This window comes from Anser brachyrhynchus (assembly GCF_964034855.1).
Source record: "Anser brachyrhynchus genome assembly, chromosome: 4".
Classification (NCBI taxonomy): domain Eukaryota; kingdom Metazoa; phylum Chordata; class Aves; order Anseriformes; family Anatidae; genus Anser; species Anser brachyrhynchus.
The window spans coordinates 70,285,219-70,311,021 of record NC_137698.1 but is presented as its reverse complement, the minus strand read 5'-3'; the positions used below and the strand labels follow the sequence as shown (position 1 = coordinate 70,311,021).

At 36.2% G+C, this 25,803-nt stretch overlaps 1 protein-coding gene across 1 annotated transcript in view; it reads right to left on the bottom strand.

Annotated features, from left to right (window-relative positions):
- Positions 1-25,803, bottom strand: part of POLN (DNA polymerase nu) — a 101,328-nt gene that overhangs the window by 70,065 nt on the left and 5,460 nt on the right. The window contains exons 3-14 of the mRNA XM_080590268.1: positions 23,501-23,983; positions 22,857-23,047; positions 20,376-20,488; positions 19,722-19,879; positions 13,040-13,108; positions 11,488-11,548; positions 11,172-11,236; positions 10,338-10,421; positions 9,842-9,931; positions 7,241-7,297; positions 6,411-6,464; positions 6,089-6,154 (exon numbers count right to left, since the gene is read on the bottom strand). Coding sequence (XP_080446394.1) covers positions 6,089-6,154; positions 6,411-6,464; positions 7,241-7,297; positions 9,842-9,931; positions 10,338-10,421; positions 11,172-11,236; positions 11,488-11,548; positions 13,040-13,108; positions 19,722-19,879; positions 20,376-20,488; positions 22,857-23,047; positions 23,501-23,983 — 1,491 coding nt within the window. The remainder of the gene's footprint in view (positions 1-6,088; positions 6,155-6,410; positions 6,465-7,240; positions 7,298-9,841; positions 9,932-10,337; positions 10,422-11,171; positions 11,237-11,487; positions 11,549-13,039; positions 13,109-19,721; positions 19,880-20,375; positions 20,489-22,856; positions 23,048-23,500; positions 23,984-25,803) is intronic.

The window sequence follows — 25,803 nt, the reverse complement described above, 5'->3', positions numbered from 1 at the left end:
ACATAATAGAGAAAAACACTGGCAGTAGAACAAGCTGTATTCCAGCACAGATTTCTAAAAGGTGATCAGTGTATAGCTTTGGCTTCTACCTGCAGCAGTTCCAAAATATATCGGCAAAGGCTACTCAGAGGATAAAATGAATCAGCATATAACCAACTGTCTTAACAAAGCCCACTCAACAGCAATAGGCACTCAACTGCTGACAGTTTAATTTATACGTAATGTAATTGCAATGTAGTATCTTAGACACTGAACAGAACAAACGGAGGTACACAGTGCCATCATCTCTCTAGCAAAGAGACACTTAACAGGAAATTTTTCTATCCCATTCTAGACGTCTGAGCTTCTCTGAGGAGTGTTTTGCCAGGAACTAAAGGAGAGTGAAGGAGGAATTAGGCCTCTCAGTCAATATTTTATAATGTGCTAAGAGCCGATATTACATACATCTTTCATTTTTTGAGCTGTTAATGTTAATGCTCTATGTATTTCTGCACTTATGTCTAGTTTGTAGAAGAAGTAATGACAGACTCCCTCTCTTATCCTGCATTAATAAAATGCAAGCATTTTTTTGTGTTGATTACTGTACAGAAGCAGATTTATACTAGCTATGCATCACCATTGTATGTATAACTACGTTTTATGTGCTATTTAAAGAAAGACAATCCCAAATAGAAGTTATCTACATGATTGTATTGCTTCTGTTACTACAAAATTACAACCCAGATGATGCCCCAAGCTTTACTGAGCCAGATGGAAAACATTATCATGTAAAATGTAGTCTATGCATCCAATACACTACACCCACCATGAGATCCATACACATGCACAAAACAGGAGCAGAGAATGCCAAAAATATGCACATACCGTAGAAAAGGATACTAGGAGTACATGAGATGCTAGAAGAACAAAGGTCTATGATGCAATTGTAGGTCTTACTTCTGCAATTTGATATTAAATTAACATGAAGATGTTCTGGAGCACCAGACATTGGTGTTATGATACTGCTAACAGACTTTTCATACTGTAGTTGTCAAACCCATAACTAAGAGCATCTTATTGCAATGTTAACGTAATGTAAATTTTTATCACAAAAGCAATTGAACTGAAGTCATCAACATGCTCATTCTTTCATTCAAGTAAAATTTCCTTATCAAAACAAAAAACTGAGAAGCAGGGAAGAAAGAAATGTCTCCCATATTGTTACTAGTTTCTTTAAATGCTAAAGTCTTCACTAATATATACTTCAAAAATAAAGCAGCAGAGATTGTAAAAACATCAATACTCTAAATACATACAAAATCAGGTATTATTTTAGTGCTATTAAAGCAACCATAACAGCTATACATCTCAAAAGGATTGAAACAAACATACTGAAAAGAAACATGACAAAAGAAAAGCTCATTCTGAATTCAAGATATACTCAGGGAACAAAACCCAACCATAATAAATGGCATGGATGCTCTGATTTTATCAGCCTATCAGCACAGTGATAGCTGTTTGTACTCCTAGAAAATATGCCACTAAACTGCTTTGATACACAGGTCCAAGCAAATGCACAGACTGTCATCTCTGTTAAGACAACCATTTTTTTTCAGTAAAGCCCATGTCAGAGCATAATTACCTAAAAGTGGTTTTGTTAGCCTAAATGACGTTAAAGAAAACTTTTGGCAATATGTCTTACATGAACCTGGAATATATCTGTCTCCTCTCTATCCTTAGTGCTTTCCAATAAACATATGAAAAACAAACAAACAAACAAAAACACACTGAAGTAAAATCAATGCAAACCTAAGACCCACACTATCCATCCATTTGAAGTGTTTGTTCAGTTCACTAGGTCAGCATATGGAAACAAGCTTACAGAAATTGTGTTCACAATAGTGCAGTTTCAAAAGCAGCCAAGGTATTGGGTCATTTCTGCCAAAAAAAAAAAAAAAAGGGAAGATGAGATCACATCCCTGCTCCCAGACTTAGTGTCTGCCTCCTTACATTGCATGAGCTCTGCCAAATCCTTCCACGAATTGTGAAGGAAAGAGACAGGGGAAGCAAGACACTTCAGTAGTGGTGAGCTACTGTACAAATTTGAAATACCTTGTAGAATTCCATCTGTGTTGGAATCTAATTGTGACCAGAGACGATAAACTTGCAGAAAAAAACTATTGGTGTTATCACAGATCAGCTTGTAACCTTAATGAGGCCAGGAATGAAATGCCTGAAATTTGAGAGCTGTCACAATAGTTCGGTTGCCTGATTCTGACAGTCTGCCTTGCTTTTTGTCCGTGTGGATGGGTATGCTAAGGATGTAAAAACTATTGGGATAGCTTTAGAGGGAGACGAACGGGTAGCATCTCATCCACACTGTCCATAAGCCACAGGACAAACTATCCCAAAACTACAATTGAGTTTTAATTAGCTTTAATAGACTCAATTAGTCCATTCACTCCAGAAGACAGCCCAGAATGGAAGAAATACCTACACAGTGTGGGAACACATACAATGTCTCTACTTCAATAGACTCTCTTCTACGGGAACTGAAACCAGACTTCTTATTCATATTCCAGACACTGAAGGATAGTAACACACATTTTCTAATAAACGAGCATGCAATTCTCTCTCATGCATTCAATATCAGAAGATATTATTTATATCTGCTGGAAAGACTGAAGTATTTTCAATATTCAGGTTTCCTACAGTTTGCCTTTGAGCACATTAACATTCAACATACCCTAGCTAGTTTCTCTTTCTAATGACATTTCTGCTTTCCAAATTAAAGCCTAAGATGCTTCTTTGATGGGTTAAGTGATTTACTTTCTTGGCCTTTTTGGACAAGCTAGTAGGACTGTATTTCCTTGGAAGAAATTGGAGTGTTTTCATTTATTTTTTTTCACGTGCTCTGAGAAGGTAAAGAATTTTACTTATCTCCAGCATAAATTTTGATGCTCAAAGGAAGGAAATATCCCTGAAGCCCAACAGTTTATGCTTTTGAGTTTAAAGATACAAGCATCTTGTGAAGAGTAGAAATGTAAACTCATTAGTAACATTTCAATTCTCTTGCTGCAGAAGCCTGGAAGAAAAATCCTTTCTGCAGACTATCTGATTCTAGTGCTGAAGTTTACATGAAGTTTTGAAGTTCTCAAACCAAATTATAGCATACAATTATAAGCAATCTTTATATCTAGCGTTACGATTTCTCTGTTCATTCTGAAAGAGGCTTTATCTTAATTGGCTTTATGTCTTCCAACCTCTGCCATGACTTGCTTTTTCTTTAAAAGGTGAGAGACTGAATAATGGTGTTTTAAGGGAGGTTTGGAAAACAGAAATATGTCTTTATGAATGTAATAAACATACTTAATATGAAAACTACTAATTTGCTATACAATAAAGGAGTATACTAATGCAGACAAGTCTAATCTATTTATAAATAAAATTAAAAACAAAATATTCAAATCATAAACCTAATTAACTTTTCCTTAACAGTCACAGGCAATTCATCAGAGAATGAAAAAAAAATAGCCTATGGATTTATTACAATATCATTTGACTGAAGAATTTAAGTTTTTGTATTTATTTTCAGTTTTCAGATAGACAGGTTCTCATGCAGTAGTAAATAGACAGTTACAGTGCTATAGCAGGAGACTACATCATCAAATATGCCTCTCTTCAGTGACGTACTACATTATTATAAAATGCTTATATATGAAAAAGGTATTAGTTGTACAGCACACACACTGCAGAAAAAGGAACCAGAGAAGAAACAGTGCACAGTTAAACTAAAATAGATGTATATGTGGAAATCCACTGAATTCAAGTTCTACCCAGAAACCCTCTCTAAGCTGCTGCAACTCAAAAGTAAAAAAAGAAATCATGTGAATAAGCTTATCTTTTGACCTGCTTAAAGCCAAAAACATACATCATCCATCCATCATACGTGGATTTGTCTGAAAGATGATCGTGAAACAATTTATTTGAAAAAGAAATCCTATTCTGTGCTTAATGTCTGATTATTTCCCCTTAAACCTATGAGTAAAACCCTCCTAGACTCTATTTTATATCTTAAAATGACAGATCCATTTCCTTAAAAACAAATAAAATAAAATAAAAATAAATAAAATATATATAAAGAAACCTTTGTTTAGAACCTCATCATCCACAACCACTGCAGCATATGAGGTTTTTTTTTGCTATTTGCTATCCAATCCAATTTTTATCTATTTGGTATCCAATTTACGCTTATCTTTTGTTTTTATCACTCAAAGTATTTTTGAAACACAGTTCAAAATAAACTACCTCAGCAAATGTTCAGCTAATATATGACATCACAGTGACTGCAGAGATATCTACAATACTTAGGATTTCTGGCAAGCATTTTCCCAGCCCTTCAGCACTTAGCAAAGCGACTGGGCATTGCGCTATGTCTAATATATCAATAAACTACTCAGAAACAGATGGTATAAATTCCATAAACACTTTGCACAAAAAAAGCTGTGCCAATGTTTTTACTTATACAGAAAAGCCAGGCATAGGCAACCCCAGATCCTAACTTCAGCAGCATTGTTCTGGAGAAAACCATCCTTTTTGTTGCTTGAAAAGTAGATTTACCGCTATTATTAACATAATGGGCCAGAGGTCACATTGTATTTTACGTGGTTGTTCAAGATAACTGTTCAGCTCTGACTTGTAAAGCCTGTGCAGCACATCAGAACGTTTAGCAGAGTGTGACCTTCATGATCTTCTCTTCCATTCTCTGCCATCTCTTCCCCCCGTCTGGGTGCATAAGAAGCAGGAGCAGCAGTAACACTCTTCAGTTCCATATTTAATTCAGAATCCTAGACACTGCTTTTTTACTCAGCAGAAAGCACAAGCACTCCCTATAAATAGTCCAATGACAACTTTCATGGAAATACGCACCATGAGGGCAGGAAGATATAAATGAAACCTGAACTCTCAAGATAGGTAAGAGGATCTAAGGAATGTACCAGTACTATAACGATGAGATCCTCGCAGAAGAGCTTTTTGCCAGAACACCAGAAACCACCATACCAGGCAGGCCTTGCAAGGAGCCACGAGCCCTCCCATGCAACATGGTCATGATAGAACCATTATGTTTAAGATCTCTGCTCCTCCACAGAGCTGTGGAAGACCATAACTTTGCTCCCAAGACTGACAAATCTTCCAATGCCATTCATACCTATGAAGCTTAAGGTTAGGAACAGTCTGCTAAGCAGTACTCAAACCTGCAGGGACAAGAACTGATAATACTTTTGGGCACAGGTTAAGGTGTATGCAGTCTCCTGGTGTCCCTCTAGTCTTCATGAGTCAGGTCCCATTTCTGCTTCTATTCTCCTTCTGCCACAGGGGTAGGTGGCAGGTCTTTGCCAAGAAAGGCCATGGGACAGTAGAGGCACACCAGAGGAGGTGTTAAATTCCAAGTAAAATGTTATAATAAAAAAACTTCAAATACGCACTTAAAAAGGCGACCTTGAGGAGGGAGGGTGCCTCCAGTAGTCCAGAAAGTGAAATAAAAGACATTGCAGCCGTAAGCATACATGGAGATTATTATAGCCAAAGAAGCACAAAGAGCCCGAGTATCACAGCCAGTTGCACCTGTTGCTTCCAGAGCAACAGAGCTCTTCTCTCTTACAAGGCCTGAAGCCCAATCCCAGAAGAGAAGGGCTTCTCATCCTGCTCTTCCCTTTTTTTATTCTGTTTTTTGTTTTGTTTTTTTTCTGGAATCCTTCCAGGGCTCACCAATCCTTTACAGAAAGTGGTTCATGACACCAGAAATTTATTATAAGGAAAAAAAAAGCATTCAGTAGAAGTCTAGAGGGTGCATGCATGGTTCACAGTTCACTCTACATAAGCCTTGGGAAAAAAATCTTAATTTCTGATCTAGATGGAAAATATTAATTAAAATAAATGTTGTAGAGTAAAGCACCCATTTAATACACGTTTTCTGCCTCTGATTTACTTACAGTATGGTGTTAGATTTGCAAGAAAACTAGAATGTTCCATAAGTTAAAAATATGTAATATTTTATATAAATTACAGTTTTAAAATTTAAATTTAAATCTTTAAAAGGATCACTTACTGGATGTTTAGATGAAAGTCTGCCAGTCACAGTTCCTGTCTGATTCCATGTAGAGGAAATAAATCCCTACAGTCAAGTAAAGTAAACATACCCACAAAAAAACAGGATGAAGACATACATCTAAAAAGGACATGTTTCTCTGAAAATGTATTAATGCAAATATTAGTAATAAAAACCCACTGCAATCAGGATTACAAAGTCAAAAATAAATACTTTGTAATTTTCCGTACATAAAAGTTCTTGAACTGTACATACTGCAATCATTTCATACCTTTATGATTTATTTGAAATACAGTTTTACAGACTACTTTTCTATTTTTACCTTTCTCATACATGTTCGTAGTCCATCCACATAGGTTGATTTTATCTTACGAACCTGAATTACACAAAAGTATTAAATAAATGTTTATTCATACAAATAAGATTTTCACATTAAAGATCTTAATCTCAAATGCATATAAACTTGTTTTGTAGACTTTCTTAAAACACAGTTTTACCTTAGAAAATAATGGAGGCATACTCACTAGTAGCTTGACCTATTAGCATAGGTTAGGCAAGTGCTAGGTTATACCCTAAAGCCAGGTCTATAAAGACACTAGTAAATGAACTATTGGAATTTATTAATTTATATCTTATACCCCCCTCATCAATAAACTACTCAAAAAGAGACACACAAAAAAATTACACACTTCAGTGGTGTTTTTTGTTTGTTATCTATTTTGGAAACTCATCAGCTGAATTACCCAAACATAAGAACTAACTCGGTAATTTTGGATTTTCAGGAGGGTCTTGTCACCTAAAAAAAAGATAACTAGTCATCTCCCTCGCTATCTTGACAGTATTTCTTCAGAATTCAGAAAATAAATATTTTGCCCTGAGACTGTGCTTTACAGTACTAAACAAATTTAACAGTGAAGTTTTCCAAGTGCTTTTGCAGTAGTTCTGCTAGCTATAATCTAACATTGTGCAAAAGAAAAGCATAAACATTAAATTCAAAAACTCTTAAGAATATCTACAACTTGCAAATTTAAATTTCAATGAATATTTGAAATAATTAAACTATATCCAACTTTATTTGTTTGTTCATCTGAGAATATATTTCTTGCTAACTTTGCTTCAGTGCAACTACCTTATGTAAAAACATCACCTCACCTGCCGGTATTCTAACATTATCTTAGGCAAAGGATGAAGATCTTGCAACTTACTCAGCTGCAAAATAAAAAATTTGAATTACTGGTATATTCTTCTGTTAAGTGGTATTATTTAGCCATCTTAACCTCACCATTAACACACTGATTGATACTTCATGTTTAACTGTCAGAAAGTAAAATACAGAATAAGTTCTGGTGGAAGACATTCTCTCACCAAGCTCAGAGGATGAAAAACTTGCTAAAGAATAATGTCCTTCAAGCAAACTCAGCCCAGGCCCAGGGGAGCCTTCATTCTTTCCTGCCTTCAGCAGGAGGGCTGGAGATTATCCCTTTGCATTTCATTTCCTTTCCATTCCAGACAGGGACAAAAAGATTTGCAGACAAAAGCTGTTCTACGGAACATAGAAAACATATAGGGCATGGGGTGTGTGTGTGTGAATACGGTCCTTTCTTTCATTTTTGTGCTAGACAGCATCTAAGTAAGAGATAACACGAAAAAGTACACAAAATAATATATATTTATACATATATACACATATATAGAGATAATACATGTATATGCATATGTATACACACACACAAAATGCAAAAGGAGAATTTTTTCCATTCATCCAATAATACATGTTCCAGGAGACTTTCAATAAAAAAAGAAAAAAAAAAGTTGAAATTGTCAAATTCAAAACCAATAAAATGAAGCAAATTTATGATAACTTTGACTGTAAATTGACACAAAATTTTGTTAACAAGAAGAGTTGAATGAGCTTGGATATTTCGAATCACAACAAAAATATCTGGAACTACACAGTTCAGGGTGGAAAACTTATGCAGTTATACCAGAATGATGATTAAAAAACGTAAGCTTTTTTCTTACTATAAAGGATAGACAATATATTAATTATCTAGTATTTAACTATTATAATGTTTCAGATTACATTTCTTTAATTAACCCAATACCAACAATTGTTGGAAAAAGCACTGGACTAAAAAAAATGCATTGATAGACTGCAACAAATCTTATATTCTCAGACAAAGACGATGTATTTTATTTCACTGATCCTTCCTATCTCCCAAGTCTTCCCTGTCACTCAGCAAGATTACATATTTGATCTACGAAGCCTCCTTTTCCATCAATAGTGTGCAATTTTTGTGGTTATGTTGCTGACATTAAGTCAGAGATGGTATCTGGTAGTTCAGACAGTCAGCCCAAGAGTTGAATTTCCTCTCTCACACTTGAGAAACAAATCCTACATTTCTATTTTCCCCAAAGGTGCTCATTTTCAGCCATGAGTTGTATTATTTTCAATTTGACTCCCATGTAAACTAGAACAATACAATTGCACATACATGGAGTTATGATTCTATGATCGTTTTAACAAAAGAAAGGGGCATCCGTATTTGCCTCTGAAGTTACCAAGAAGTCTGCAGTTTGATCTTGCCTTTATCATTTATAAACAAATAGTTTTGGCATGTTTCTGTCCTTCTGTGGGATCACATGCTGAACACATGCATTGCTGTTCCAACACTAGCAGACGAAAAAAACCTGGAGAAGTTTCATATGTGCAGTATTCACTACACCATATCTGAAAATAGATCTGATGTCTTGTAAAGGTGAGTGAAAGTATCTAAAGTGGTCATTACTGCTCAAAGGGAGCAGGATTCTATCAAGATCCTGCAGACACAACTCCAAATATAATTGTGTTTACTGACCACAAGAGAAAGCCTGGGTTGCTCTTTCCTTCACCAGCAGATTTTACATTTTCTCTCACCAGTGGTCTCTTTCAACAACCAGACATACTTAGCTATCAAAATCTGACCAGTGAGAAAGTCTTCCTCCTCTGAGGAAGATGGTCATATACGCATGCTGGTATTAAAGTCTGTAACCCTGGTTATAGCTAAAGTTCAGCTTCGATAGGTGCTTTGCTTGTTTATCAGGGAGAGCAACTTGAAGAGAAAGAAGTCTGCAGAGGCATCAGATTCTTTTTTAGAAGGTGTTCAGTCTGTGAGGGAGAGAAGGCAGGATGCTGTCTCCAAGCAGAACACCTGTAAACATATTCACAGATTGTTCTGGAAAAATTGGAAATAGCACAAATAGATAAAAAACATACACCTCTCACTCTTGTTTCAGAGCAAGGGAGAAATCCTAAAAGATAAACAACTCCAGACTAGTTTATTGCCAGCTCCTATCTGACTTATAAGAAAGTAAGGTCCATAAGTAAGAGTAGATTTGGCATTAGATCCCTGCAGAGTCACTACAAAGTGTTAGGAAATACCAAGAATTTCAGGTCAGAAAACTACAAATTATTTCTTTCTTTTCTGACAAAGGTGTATTCACTATAGAGTTGTTTTTCTACCTGAAGCTTGACAAATGTCAAGGGCAGTAGTATTCTCCTCTATCCTTCCCATTCCTGGTAAGTACTAAGAGGACAGCCCCCATCCCTTTCATTTCTGGCACAAATAAATGAAGTGTGATCAACATGACTTAAAAAATAAACCAAGATTGTTAGGGAAACTTCAGACAAGTGTCAGTTTCACTGAAACATATCTTGGAAGTTTTTCTAAATTATGAAGATAGTTAAAAAAAAAAACACTCTCCCTGTCTCACCACGACTTCTGAGGTGGATGCCACTTGTTGCCTTTCAGTTCTTGGAATTTTCTCACACAGTGTATGCAGTTTTAACTTTTCAAATAGTACCTACATTAACAAAACATGTAAGAAAACTGTTTCAGTGCTTCAAGTGCTGAAAAAAAATGGAAAATTCTGTGCCTGAACTTCAGTCTAGAAAACAGATTTCAAGGAAAACAGAGTATACTGTAGGGAAGAGAATCAACACAATATGAAAGATAAAATCTCTACTTTTGATGTATTATATGTAACATTAGTGTATTCACTAAAATAAAATGCATTATTTCTTTAAATACATACAAATACAGATTAGCCAAAACTGTCAGATTTATGAGAAAACTGACATGTCCTCCATTATAATCAGAAGAGTATTAAAAAAGAATCTGAAGTTGTAAGGACAAATTTATATGCTTTATAATTCTTCTGTATCCATAAAAAATTACAGCTTAGGTAATAACAGCAGTATAAATATTACCTCTCTGAGTTGACTACTACTGGTCAAAAGGAATCGTTCTCCAGCAATTTGATGGGCTTCCTGTTCAAGCTCTTTGAGTCTCAACTACAAATGAGTACATCAGAATTATTCTGTTTCAATTATTATTTTCTTCAATATTCTGCTACTTTCTAGACTAATGAGTATACTGGACTTCTACTTACAAATGGGGTAGTTCATAATGTGTAATCATTGTTGGCTATCTCGTATAGTGGATTGCTTACATAATTTTAATCTACAATTCTTTGTGATCTGGGAAGGGGGATTTAATGTAGTAAAAACTACCAAAAGTCACTGGAAAATTATTTACATTATTGAAGACTACAGAGGTCTGTGAGAAACAGAGCTGTGCAAATTATTCTGGTACACTTACAAACTGTCAGACCACTATGATTACCTAGTCAGAATTAATGCTACAAAATAGGCTTCTCTTGTAGCTATTTTTACTAATTGGAAAATGGCAAACTTGGAACTCTCAGAACACATAATTTGTAAAGAGTGTTTTATTTGTAAAGAGAGACAAAAATATGTATCATTTCTCAGAAAGATGGTTACTGACAAGTGTAGGTTCAAAAACTTTCATTACAACTTTTAGTCAACCCATAATCCAAAAGGATCTGTGCATTTTGCAATGCATTCTTAGTTCAGGGGCAAAGCTAGTGAAGCAAATATCTTTTTTGCTTGACTAAATAAACGTAACATAAAATGTGATAGAACAACAACAAAAATAATCCTCCTCTTTTCACTGTTATTCTGTGTAAAAGCAGAAAAATGTTATATAATTTTCAAAAGAAAAAAAATAAAGACAAAATTTACCCCGAGAATCTCTGATGTTTTTTTCAGTTCTTGTTTGTTCACATGTATTTTGTGTGTTTCCATCACTGTAAACACAATTAAATACAGAGTACACTTACAACTGACAATTGTGATTTTGCATAATTCAGACTGTAAAATGGGAACTCTAACTCACAAAGGTGTTATAAGGATAAGGTAACATGTAGTATTCTGAGTTATAACTTTAAGGTCCCTTCCAACCCAAACCATCCTGTGATTCTATGATAACATCCTATGTCAGCATAGTAAGCAGCTGTGTGAAAAAGGTGAAGAGTCATATTTTGAGCTGTTTTCATACCTGCCAGAATTTTGATCAGTGGAAGCTCTAATGTGCAAAATAATTTCCACAAACCTTGAACCTGTAAAGCAAGATACAAATAAACATCAGTATCAGCGAACTTTAATTAACAAAATCAAACATATAAAAGTATCATTATGCAAATCCATTTTTCAGTAATCAGTATTTCATTTTTCTATATAATCCCTTTTCATATGACAAGCCTGTCTGTGGAATGAAATACTACTTAGTGTGAATTATAGTATCTAAACGCTATAGTCAGTTATCACATCATTTTGTAGGGAAAGGTACAGGAACAGTAATAAAGAAATACACACACCTCATTTTTTTCTAAATGGTTTATTTTTAGAGTAAGATCCATTATAAAAGAACATACAGTTATCCCTTTATTTACTTGAGCAATTAAGCAACTCCTCAGAATTCACAAATTTGTTTTCATTAGGAAGAAGATGCAAGATAATGGGGTTATGTACCCAATTCAGTTACAAAGAACAGGAAGTCTCTTTCCTCTAACCACCGAAGCAATTAGACAGCAGTATTTGTCTAAAATCTCCCCCTGCAGGCTGGGGATGAGTGCTTCTGTGCCTTAGATGTTTCCCTATTGGCTGCTTTTACACATTGAACGATTGCTGGGCCACTTAAAAATCCAGACTAACCTGGTTCAACTAATTGTCTAATCCCTTACAGTATATTTCAAATCAGTTTCAAGGAAAGCCCCTAGCATCCCTTGGATAGGGATGGTTTAGATGAGATATTAAGAAGAAATTCTTTACTCGGAGGGCGGTGAGGCACTGGCACAGGTTACCAAGAGAAGCTGTGGATGCCCCATCTCTGGAAGTGCCCAAGGCCAGGCTGGATGGGGCTTTCAACAACCTGGTCTAGTGGGAGGTATCCCTGTCCATGGAAGGGGGCTGGAACTGTATGGGCTTTAAGGTTCCTTCCAACCCAAACCGTTCTGTGATTCTATGTACCTTTCACCAGAACCTGAGCATATCCCTGAAGTGACACATTTCCAGATATATGATCACAAGCAGAAAACAGAACAGAATGGAAGCCCCACAAAAATAGAAGAATTCTTGAGATGCATTCTGAACTTCAGTAAGGGCTAATATAACCTAGAGAGATGATAGACGTGCTTAGAGTTTTTGTACCCAAGGAAGACACTCTCTAAATGTGCCCACCAAGAAAATCAACTACATTGTTTCAACTCTTAATACTTTTAGATAGTTTCATATAGCTTTAAAATGTAAAATGAAAAATCACAACAGTCTGCATTTTTCCTGTTCTTACAATCTTAGTTTAAATATTTAACTGTTGCACAGGAAGTTTCTTCAAGATACACTTTCAGAGTAGACGCTTCATTATTCTGAAAAACAATGGCAAATTTGATGGACAATTTTAAATGTTGATCAGCATTGTAAATTGGTAAGGGTTGAAGACTTCTATTTTACTCATATAGAGATTTTGATCTCAATGAAAAGCATATCACTAGCTGTCTTTAATTTATAATACCTCAGAAGTTTTAGCTGAGTAACTACTTTTCAAATCTTACCTGTAAGTCATGAGAAAGGTATGCCATTACTTTATAAAGCTTCTCCAAGTTTACACCTAAGTTTTGGTACTGTTAAAAAAAAAAAAAAAAGACTTTTAAGATTAAAATATTCAGAATACTACCTATTTTAAAAGGGATTAAACTATTTAAATATATTTTTTATATTTGTCACCTGTTATATTTAAAACTTAAGTAATGTTTTTTGACCTCTGGAAAAAAAATCATGAACACAGGAATACAGATCATTTAGATTTTACCTGTTCCTTTATTTACATTTTGCAAAGACCATGTACTGAGAAATAGTATCACTACACGCTGCCTTTGATGTTGAAGTCAGAATTCTATTACTACTTGTAAAATGAGGAAAAATATTTTGCAAATTTCTTTATCAGTACTGCCCTTCTTCTGTGCCTGAATTATTCACTTCCTTCTGTTGCAGGGAAGTTCCACACAATCATACTACCTTGTTTAGTTGACTAGAAGATCATTTGACATGAATATCCAGACTGAAAACACAAACAAAAGCTCCAAGAACACGATGACTAAAAGTAAAATTAACATCGACCAATTAAATTTATCAAGCTAGAACACAAAATGTAAACAAAGTGCCTATTTTCATTGCTAACTTCCTGTGAAGAAAGATGAAAGTATGAAAAATGCTGCAGATGTAGATTTTATTTCCCACAGCACACATCTTTGATAATGACTGAATAACCAAAATTATGGAATAAATTCTCATGCAAGCTATTAAGTACAAAAAGCACAGTCTCATAAAATTCCTGGGCCACAAACCATAGAACCTAGGAGAGCATTCTAGAAGACTGAAGTTATATATTTGTCTGGTATATAGTAGGTGAGCTTTACGGTCCTTTTCAACCCAAACCATTCTATGATTATATGATATATCAATTATTTTCACATACCGTAGGTGTAGAACAAATCGGCTTTCTAGAACTTGTTGAATCTACAGACTGTGAAATTTTTTCATGAAAAAGTTAGACTAACATCTCTAAGGGACAGTGCAAGTTTTGACTCCTTCAAAAATAAGTTTACCATTTCCTTGAATATCTACGGAATGCAGACTTAATTACTAACTGCATTAAATATATATATTTTATATATATATATATATATATATCAGTTTTTAACTTCATGTCCTCCTGGTTTCATCAAATGACTCTTGGCTATAATACTGCAGTATTTACTTATTTACTGAATAGCTGCACTGACTTTCTCTACTACCTCCATAATATCTTTGAAAACTGCTAGTGGGTGCTCTCCAGTCTTTCCATCTCCCACTTAAAGAACCCCAATTTTTTCACATTCTTCTTCTAAAGAAGCTGTTTTATCTTCTGAAGGGCAATTTCAGACACCCTTCTCTGTACCGTTTATAAGCCCACTATGCCTTACTTGAAATGCAGACCAAAACTGCAGTCTTCAAGACTGCATACTGTGGGTACACCAAGATTTACTCTGGGTGAAAAAAAAAAAAAAAAGAAAAAAAAAAAGACCCTTTTCTTGCTCTCAGCACTTTTCCTTACGGTACCTATATGTTGTTGTTGTTGTTGCTGCTGCAACACATTGAACCAACAAAACTATCAATAACGATTCCAGGATTTCTTTCTAGGTTGCAACTACTGTGGATTCATTACCTGTAATTACATGGAAGCTCATCTGTTCAGGGCAACAGAGATGGTAAAGAGTCTAGAGGGGAAGATGTGTGATGAGCGGCTGAGGTCCCTTGGTTTGTTCAGCCCAGAGCAGAGCAGGCCGAGGGGAGGCCTCATGGCGGCCTGCAGCTCCCTCACGAGGGGATCGGAGGGGCAGGCGCTGAGCTCTGCTCTCTGGGGACAGCGACAGGACCCGAGGGGACGGCATGGAGCTGGGACAGGGGAGGGTCAGGCTGGGTGTGAGGGAAAGGTTCTGCACCCAGAGGGTGGTCGGGCACTGGGACAGGCTCCCCAGGGCAGTGGTCACAGCACCGAGCTGCGGGAGTTCAAGGAGTGTTTGGACAACGCTCTCAGACACATGGTCTGAATTTTCTGTAATCCTGTGTGGAGCAAGGAGTTGGGCTCAATGATCCTTGTGCGTCCCTTCTAACTCAAGCTATTTTATAATTCTATGCTACTTATATGCCCACTCAATCTAGTGAGATACTCTGAAGTTCGATACCTCAGCTCAATATTTGATTATCCAGAAAAGTAGATGAGAGAATCATTTGACAAAAGGCATTAAAAAGGATAATTAAGACTTCTAAGAAAGATTCTAGTCTAGTTCTGTAATGCATAATAAATAGGAAGTAAAAAAAAAAAAAAAAACAAAATAAAAATAAATAAAAATAATTTAAAAAAAAGAAGAAGAAGAAGAAAAAGAAAAGGAAAGAGAAGGAAAAACCATCCTGAGAGAAGTCAGGGAAAATCTACATTATACCCACAAAATTCCGTAGTCTTGTGGGAAGTCCAGAAACCCAGAGTGCAAGATAATTATGCCATACAGCGCAATACTGACTGCAGATTCCTGTTAATAATATTTTGGAAAAAAATATCTATAGCAGATAGAAATGCAGAATGCTCAAGCTTACTGTTTCATGTTTAACAACATGAGTGTAATGTACATCTGATGGAAGACTCAGAGGAGAAACCAATTTTGAGGCCAATAGGACCCTAAATGCTTTAGAAGATAATCTGATTACATTCGCTGCTTCCTTCTCAATAACTGCATAGCTGGGGACTGACCTAGATTTGGCTAGATTCTTGGTGAGCAGGGTATTCCAAGATCATTTTTTACTAAAATAGTACACACAGGCAGGGTTCCAACTAAATTCAAGATCTGTTTCCCAAGTGAATTACATCTTTCTGTCAAGAATAGTAAACAGACTCGTCCTGGTTGACAGGACACCAAATGGCCATGAAATCACGTGGAAGGCTTCTCAATTGAAAAAGCATTGACAGGGTCCCTTGGACACCTTGTAAGTAAGCTATCTCCAGAATTATCATTCACCCTATATATATTTTGAAGTAATCCTAATTATTCTGTGCTCATTTTTATTATTTGCATCCCTGCCCTGGAGCTGGTGGAACACAAAGGAGGGGATTTTATGCTATGAGCTGCAGAAGTCTCCCTTTTCTCTCCAGACCTGCAGATATTCTATAACCGTCTTACCTTACTGCTTTCTTGGAATATCTAAAGTTGGAAAAAAAAATCTCCTCCAGAAGAAATATGTTTTGCTTTCTCCACTCAAACTGAGCTAGAAGGTGTCTTGCTTACCAGAGTAAGCTCTCAGAAATTATGCTACCAAATCCAGCTTTGTTGCCCATTCCACAGTTTCACGGTTTTTACTTGATATATTCAGAATCTTCCCTTTGGTCCTTCTGTGATGAGAATGCAAGGACATTCTACTTGTTATCAGATTTACACTCTAAGACTGCACAGAAAATGAAGAAAATGCTTCGATATGAATGAAGCATCCAATGTTTTGCAAACAACAAAAACAAGATTATATTATCTGGAAGAGCATATGCAATGTAACCAGATATGGTATCACTACTAAACTGGATGTCATTAAGCTATGAATTATGGATTAAACCAGGAAGATTGCCATTGAAGTTGCTGCCAAGAGTATCTTAAAAACAGGTCTGATGTCAGAACACTGTGGTCCTCCAGGGCTTTTAATCTGCCCAGCCAGGCAGTGGTTCTTTTAAAGCAAAAGCGTGTAAGCATTATCAGAGCGCTAGGACAATTTCTTGTTTGATCCAATGAAGACACTTCACAAATATCCAGTCTGAGACAACTGCACTGTCTTCAACTGCATGCTAATAGTTGTCCTTGTGAAAATATGGCTTTAGTTAGAAAACTACCACATTAGAATGAATTGATCAGTCTGATTGGCTAGGTATTTATTATTCTGATCTTTTTGCTATATCAAACCTTTAATTTCTTGTTGCAATCACCTCTGCATGTTCTTTCATAATGAAGCTTTAGATAGACAACGAGCCATAATTTTCTGGTCAACATAAGTCTTTCACAACTTGCATTTTAATGGGTAGCAAATTAAAATTAGAGTTGATAAAGATTTTAAGAAAGCACATATAATTCAAAAACACAAAAGCCAGTTTACAAGTAGATAAAGAAGTGGATTAGGTGGGCGCTAGTCTAGTAAAATCAGGGGTAGAATTTAGAAGACTGAAAGAAAGGGAGAGGGGAGATGAATTTTCAAAAGAGCCTCTCACTGGAAACCAGAAAAGAGGAGGTTGTGTTTAAATGAACATAACAAATGCATCAATGAGGCATGTGTGTTCAAAAAGAACCAGACAACAAAAGAAAGATGATGTCAGCTGAGAGGAGTGATCAGAACAGGTTAAAGAATGCCATTGGTCTACATGCCAAGGTATTTCTCTTCTGACCTCTGCCAGCCCTCCAGTGCCAGCCTTCAGTATCACAAAAAACTCTGCATACCCTCCTACCCACCCATATCATAAATAATAGTTACCACAAGCAACATACTATGAAAAAACCTTGACAGATGGAAGTAGCTTGCTCACCATTTCATCGTGTGAGCTATTTTTTGCTACAGCCCTTTCCAAAAAAAGGAGAAAAATCATTTCCTCAGCCTTGGAATGTTGAGAATCCTCAACTCTATTACTCCACTTTGGGGGTAATCTTCGCTGCAAAGAGGTTTTCCTACCACATAGCAGGAAAACAAAACAAAAAAAAACATAGACCTGACTGCAAGAAACCTTGTCCATACCCAGTGATCCTGGAAAAAATGAGCTGTCTGTGAAAGACAGTGCTTTCAGCAACAGCCAGCTTACTTGATCCGTTCTGGAGGTGGAAGTAAGCCCAGTGGCAGGCTTCAAATGACTTCAGGATTCCTTATCAGCAAACGCAGTGATGACAAAAGCAGCATGATGCGTAGCACCTGTTTCAGCAAAGGTTTCAATGGATATGGACTGTGACCACTTTTGTGGAGCCTTTTGGCACAGCACCTTATATACAGACCAGCAAGCAGCACGCACTCCATGCTGCAGAGGGGTCTGAGTGAGTAGCCAGAGCTGCAGGCTACAGAATAAAGTAGCTGTCATTCCAAGTATCATGCTGGGTGGACAAGATTAGCAAAATACAGAGGGAGCTAAACTGAAGGTGTGGGGCACAGGACATGATGCATCGCCTGGCCTTGAGCCCTCTGGGAGTACAGAGGACTGTTAGGAACCTATCACCAAAGACAGAGCAAGAAGGCACCAGAAAAATCTGGCAAAAAGATAGGATTCACAGGAAAAATGGTATTGACTGGGCAAACAGAGAAGTCAAACATAAAGCAAGAGGGTCCAGGGAACTAATGAATTGGGTAAGGAATAGGGGGGAGAATAATTAGCATGTTAGAGGGAGGCATAAATAGGGACTTGGATGAAATCAGCATAAAAGGCCCTGGAGGTGGCTGGGGCAAGGAATCAAACTAGACCCAAAGCAGGGAAAGAGGAAAATAAGACTTCAATATTTAACTCAGACGTGGGAATCATGATGAGAAAGCTGAGAAATGAAAACTAAGAATAGATGTGATGTAGAAAGAACAAAAGACTGAGGGAAAATATGGAAAGAAACAAGTTAAGGATGCTGACTCACACGACAGGACAGCACATGTAAAAATAACCTGCAAGTGTATAGCTTCTGTCTTTTTACCTTTCTTTCCAATCCCTACACTAATAGCTTAATTCTTGAAGTAGTTTCTGAACAACAGCAGCTTACAGATAGTGTTTTGAAGTAAACTGGCTTTATTTGTCTCAGAAGGGCCTATGCAGTTGGGTATGTGCTTATATGAGTGAGCTCTGTCCATATTTCAAGTCCACTTGACATCATTGGGTTTGTATCCCAGAAACTCTACAATCATGATATGATTCCTGTGTCTGAATAAGCAACACCTCTGGAAAGTGAAAGGTTTCAAGAAATCATCATTTAGCCTACTGTACATCTATTTTTAAAATTAGTTCCCTCCAACACTAACGCTCTCAACATTCAAACAACCTGTGACAGCTAATGCATCCAGAGTAGAATGCAGTAGCCCAAAATACCAATATCAAAGTTTTATAACATTCAGTAAATAAGTTTCAACAGACAGTAAGACTATTTCCGTACTATTTGGAATAACTTCTCAAGAAGTACATTAAGGATTCTCTCCAAGTAAATCTTCAGATACTGCATACATGTGCTTCTAAGTTCATATTTGACTCCTTCCTATCAGCTTATGATGTGGTACCTTTACCAGAATGTAGTAAGATTCAGTAAAATTCTTAATAATAAACTAAATAAAGGGTATATGTTCACAGGAATTAAGGAGCAAGGCATTAGACATTCTGGAAATGACAGCTGGTATCTGTTTGCAGATAGGTGAAAGAGAAAATATGAGGTTTTATATCAATTTTGTTATTGAACTTTTGGGTATAGATACAGAATTTTGCAACTGTTCCTGGAGAATTTGATCCCATCTTGGTAGAACGCAGTGAACCCTTCCTTCCCCTCTCTCTTTAACATTAGATTTCCAACAAGTAGTATTATAATATTCTTCTTCTACCTGAAAAGTATTATTTATTGAAAAAAATATTTTTTTCAATATTTTGTAGGCAAGAGCAATAATTTCAATATCTCCTTCCTCTTTTAAACCAACCACAATCTAAAACAAACTACTTACCGATGCATTTCTCAAAGTGCCTGTATCTGTATTTTCTGTTTTCATAGAAAAGGATTTTTCAAAATACTTCTGCGTCAAACATTCAAAAGAGGGAACTGTGTCGCTGGGGTTTATCAGCCACGCTGCAATCCTTGGATCTAACACAACGCTATCAGCAACTAAAAAAATAAGTTATTTCTGACAATCAAAATGCTTAAATTGCTTCTATATTGAGAAATACTTCTAGAGTTTTGTCTATCTTTCCTTTAGACATACATCATAAATAGACAAGTATTCAAGTGATTTCTAATTTTGACCAGTATGAGCATTGCTCAAGAGGATAGGATGAAATTCTAGAAGAGGAAGTCTTTCTAGGGAACATGAAGCAATTCAACCTTCTCAACTGTAGTCAAGTCTGTTTTAAAAGCTTTTGTTTCCACTGGAATCTAACCTTAAACTATTCTCAAGTCTAAGGAGAAATATGTAATCTTGACATGCCAGCTGTCTGGTAGTAAACCTCTCAAGAAGGGTTTTCTTTTCCATGGTACTAAAATTCTGTTCTCCAATATATTACCTAAACACTAATCTAGTTGCTTCTATACCTTGTAATTTTAACAGAAACATCACAGGCACAGAGATTATAGGATTAGGTCATAGATTAGATTAGACAGTTACCTTGTTTCCAGCTTATTTCATTACCATAAATTTGAAGTACTGTCCTCAGAAAATCTTTTGCATTGAAGCAAATAACTGGACCTTTGTGACGCAGCATTTGAAACAACACTTGCCTGCACGAAAAAAATTTAACATGCACTATACTGCTACTAGATTTAGTTAATCCATTTAATTTATTCTTTAATTAGCAACTAATATTAAACTGAACAGCTAATCCAAACATTTCTTTATTCCTTTAAGAATAGAATATTGTATTTGAATATTAAATTCTCGATTCAATTCCTGGAGCTTCATTCTATACTAAATTAAGCATCCTAGCAGGTGACTTACCATGCACTCATAAAGAAAAGAAATCTTTATTTGACACTTGAATTTAAATTCAACCTTAATCTAAAACTGCAACTGGCATCCCTGTTTACTATACGAAATGAGATTGCAGAAGATTGAGTAAATGTAGTAAAATCATGATTTAAAAGCTGTTAGACAATCTAAACTGACCTAATTGCTTAGTGTTAATTTGCTCTTTAAGTCTACTATGCTTCATATCATGCCACATTTTTCCATCATTTATGAAAATGTCTATAGTTCTCATATATTATAATATTATTAGTAAAATCTATGTATAACTCAAATGTGTCATTTTTGTAACCTTTATTTTAGGCGATACGGAAAAACAATTTTTTATAGAATTTGAGTTGATATATCTTTAGTGATATAAAACCAGAGGACCAAGATTTTAGACAGATTATAAATTGTGCAGACCATAAAGTATTACTGTATATAGTTTTGATCCACTGCTAAACAACTACACCGTTCCTAGAAAAATTAGATAAAGCCCGTAGGTAATACGCTTATTCAACTTGTTTATTCTTGAGTTCTTATTGTTCAAAAACTTGCTTTATTGATTGTTCTGAACTGAACATAACATCAAAACCGAAGACACTTTATAAAACTAATCATTTTATAATTCCAACATTGCATCTAGAGAAGTACAGGTAAGTGAAGTGATTTGTTTCAAGTCATACAGTGAAGCAGTGCAGAGATGTGATCAGCAAGCAAGTCTAACATCGCGAAAATTAATGCTTTATAATTTAATTCCCCAAATTCAGTAGTTTACAATAAAACAATTATTACTGAAATTTATAAAGTATTCTAAAGAAATTTTAATATGCAACTATTATTTTGAAAGATCAGTCTCATCCCTGCCATTATGGGATACTATTTCAGAGTTAATAATAAGGAATAAAAAAAGATTTTGGCTATGCCAAGTGGAAGTTTAAAATATAATCCTACTTTTAAAAGATTTAATCCAACTATTAAACAGATGCACAAAGCATTTACTTTTTTTTTTGCTTGTAGTTTGGATGTAACATTGTTTCTGAATCCTAAGAAAGCCTCATTCATCATCTCAGTCATTAAACAAGCCTATTGCACTCCATGCTCCGAAATTAAAAATACCAACAGGGCTCAAAAAGGATATATATCATAATGATGTCCTGAAACATACTGTGTAAGAAATGCAGTGCAGCAAATGGAAGATAAGTGTTCAAGGTTTTTTTGTTTTGTTTTTTTTTTGTTGTTGTTTTTTTTTTGGAACCGTATAACCATTGTGTGTTCATAAAGCTTTTATAAGTGAATGAGTAGCTATTACTATTACTAAAATTCTAACTCAGAAAAAAAAGTACCACAACCTAACCCCAAGCACCAATACAGGCTGGGCAGAGAATGGACTGAAAGAAACCCTGAGTAGAAAGACCTGGGGGTGTTGGTTGATGAGAAGTTCAACATGAGGCGGCAATGTGCACTTGCAGCCCTGAAAGCCAACCGTGTCCTGAGCTGCATCAAAATCTGCATGGTCAGCAGGGTGAGGGAGGGTACCCCTCTGCTCTGCTCTCATCAGCCCCCACCCAGAGCCCTGCCTTCAGCTCTGGGGCCCCCAGCATAAAAGGGACATGGATGTATTGGAACAAGTCCAGAGGAGGGTCACCAAGATGATCAAAGGGCTGGAGCACCTCTCCTATGATGAGGCTGAGGGTGGGTTGGGGTTGTTCAGCCTGGAGAAAAGAAGGCTCTGGGGAGACCTTACAACGGCCTTCCACTATCTAAAGGGGGATACACAAAAGGTGGGGAGGGACTCTTTGTCAGGGGGTGCAGTGACAGGACAGGGCATAATGGCTTTAAACTAAAAGATGAAAGATTAAAGAAGAAATTCTTTCCTCAGAGGGTGGTGAGGCACTGGCACAGGCTGCCCAGAGAAGCTGTGGATGCCCCATCCCTGGGGGTGCCCAAGGCCAAGCTGGATGGGGCTTTGGGCAGCCTGGGCTGGTGGGAGGTGTCCCTGCCCATGGCAGTATGGGGTGGAATTAGATGATCTTTAAGGTCCCTTCCAACCCAAACCTTTCTATGAACATTACTGTTGCCAAAAGCAAAATAGTACCGTTGCGAAAAGCAAAATAGTATTTTATTTCTACATGCTCTCACCAAGCAAATTTCTTATGAGCCTGTGCTTCTTGTTCCCAAAGAGGTGACCATTCAGTTTTTAAATAAATTAATTTGTCACTTCCATCAGCAGCATTCCAAGTACGGTCACTTGAAGAGTAACGGGGAGAACAAAGACGATCTGTCTGGTTCTTCACTAATATAACAATTCCTTTTACTGATGAAGTTAAGACCTGTTAAGTATAATTAAAGTGGTTTCTGACAGATTTTATGCAATTCTATAAAGAAAACTTCCCAAGTATTTTACCATATGAGTGTCATCACATACACTACGGTTACTGCACACACCATTGACAGAATAGAGAAGCAGACAAAAGCATCTTTTAAACCCAAATCCACCGTACAAAGAAGAAAAATATTCAAGCAGTCTCACTAGAAGTACACTTATGACTGTTTAGTCCAAGTGGTTCCATTTACTTTAAATTTTACTTTGTAGAAAAATAAGATGTAGTCAGAAATATTAAGTTTTACCCCATTTTGCTTTTATATTTTTGTAAGCAAGAATATCCAAAACTGGTCTGGATTCCATGCTCCCAATGAACATACTTTTTTGTTTATTGGAGTCATATGTACAGTTCAAATGGTTCCACAAAACTGCCTCTAAACAAAACGCATCATTCACTAACCTGCTCTGAGTTGAGCTGTGAAGAACCATCTTGAAATATCATAGTAGTTACAAAAGCCACTGCCTGCTCTACATTTGCAAGCAGTTCTCTTTTTTCTTCATATCCCAAACTCCTGATATCACAAGGATAATTTTCAGAAAATTCTGCTTCTCTGGAAGTCCAGTTATATCTTCTTTCATGTGAAGCATAGTTCTTTACAGGTAATCTTTTTTTCTCCAAATGACATGTAGGTACATCTTGCTTTCTTTTAAGGGGAGTAGCTACATTCTTTTCACCATCCTTAAGTTTTCTTTCCTCTACTGAAAGATTTTTTTCGCTGTATCCCCATTTAGGCAAGTCTAAATCCTGGTAATAGCTCAGTATTTTGGTAGCTTGATAAGAAAGTATTTCACTGGTACGTACTGTCCTGACTTTCTGACCAGCAGTATTTCTTGCAGGGCTGGCAGATGATTTTAATAATGCAATTGTGGAATCATTAATTTCCTGGAAAAATCAAATTTTTCAGTGAACTAATTATTCAACTTATTAGGAAACAAAAATAAACATCCCTGAGTTAATTCAGAAAGCTTTTCAGGAAGTGATGCTGTACAAAAGAAAAAAAATTTTAGTGATATCACCAAAACAGACAGTTTAGGGGAACTCTATCACATAGGCCAAAATTCAAGCATATATCAGTAAAAAATGATTGTGTTGATTTATGTTGCTGGCATCCAAAACCACCACCATTTTTTTTTTGCTTGTTGTTACACCAACAATGTACACTGCCTTTTTTTTTGCTTGTTGTTAGTCCAACACTAACAATGCCAAATAAGCTACTGGACTAGATGGCTCTTGTTGTTAGTCTTCCACAGTGACTAGGTCATTAGTGAGCTTTGTGTGAAGGGAGAGGTGACCTTTCATTTTCATCTTTAGCTTCAATATTCAAAGGGTTCTTTTGTTTGTTTGTTTTTTGGCAAGGGACCACAATAACTGCTGTGGAAATTCTGAGTCTACTGAATTTCCACTGACTTTTCCAAAAAATTTACAGGATTGCAAGACACAGTAAGAATTCATAGGAAAGTTGCATAGAAGGTGCACCTTATTATCACGTGTATGGCTAAGTATTATACTCTATTCTGTTTAAACCACTATGCCCCCAACATCTTTCATATTCCGCACATTTCCCTGCATCCTTTTATAGCAGTTAAAAAAATGCTGCTATTAAAGAGCCTCAAGCAAGAAATTGCATGGTAACATAACAATTCTAACCCTTCATCCTTGATTTCCTTCAAAAACGTCCTTGGTATACTACTGGCCCTTGTATTTTTTTGCTGTTTATTTTGCTAGTTTCTTCTACACTGTCTTCAGCCAAGAGGGATTCTTTGTCTTGTGGTCTTTACAAAACGCAAATTCTGTAAAGTTGCAGGATGTTTAGTTGTCTCCTTCATACTGTTGTTTAGCCATACTGCTCCCACACCCAGAGAGGTTTGTTTTAAGCCTCCAATATTCTGTTTTGGATAAGTCCTTATTACCTAAAAATGTTTTGCTTTTGGAGGGGAAACACCCTATACTTTCTTTTAAAAGCTCCTTCCTTTTTATGCAATTTCCTTTTTGAAATGAAGCATTCCTGTAGTGACTCATCTATCTTTAGTGCCTCAGGAAGACTGTAGTCCCTGTCAGGGCATCTTCCAGCAGGAATATTCTGATCTTCCACAGAATCAAATCAAAAGCAGTTTTTCCTCCGAATTCTTTAACTGCTTGGCAAAGCAGTTGTATTCTCAGTTTTAGTCTTAGCACCATGCATCAGCATAACATTTACATACATCATTGCAAAGTAACTGAAGGCTCTCAATTACTACATTTTCTGCTCTTGTAGAATCACCAGCCTCCTTCAGTACCTCTGTCATTCCAAAAACTGGGGCCTTCTTGCTTTAAAAGAACCACAAGTTACTGCTGTGCAGACCTCACATCAAGAACAAGACAACCATTTCCACTGATTAAAGGATATCATCCATTTCTATTCACTCTGTTGTTTGAGCAAACCAGAACGGCAAAGCCAATACTTTTTTGTTGGTGGTTTGTAATATTCCTTAACCAAGATCCCATTTTCCCAAACCTCAGAACTATGGAATCAAAGGATGAAAAAGCCTTAGACTAGATAAGAACACACTTCACAGGATCAGCTTTACAGAAAAAAAGAAGTACAATTAAAAGGTTTTAAGTAAACAGAAAAAGATTTGGTAGCAGCAAAAGCGTAATTAAAATGAATAGTGATTGTTCTGAAAGACGACAAATAAATTGGACTTAGGCAAAGCTAATCACAA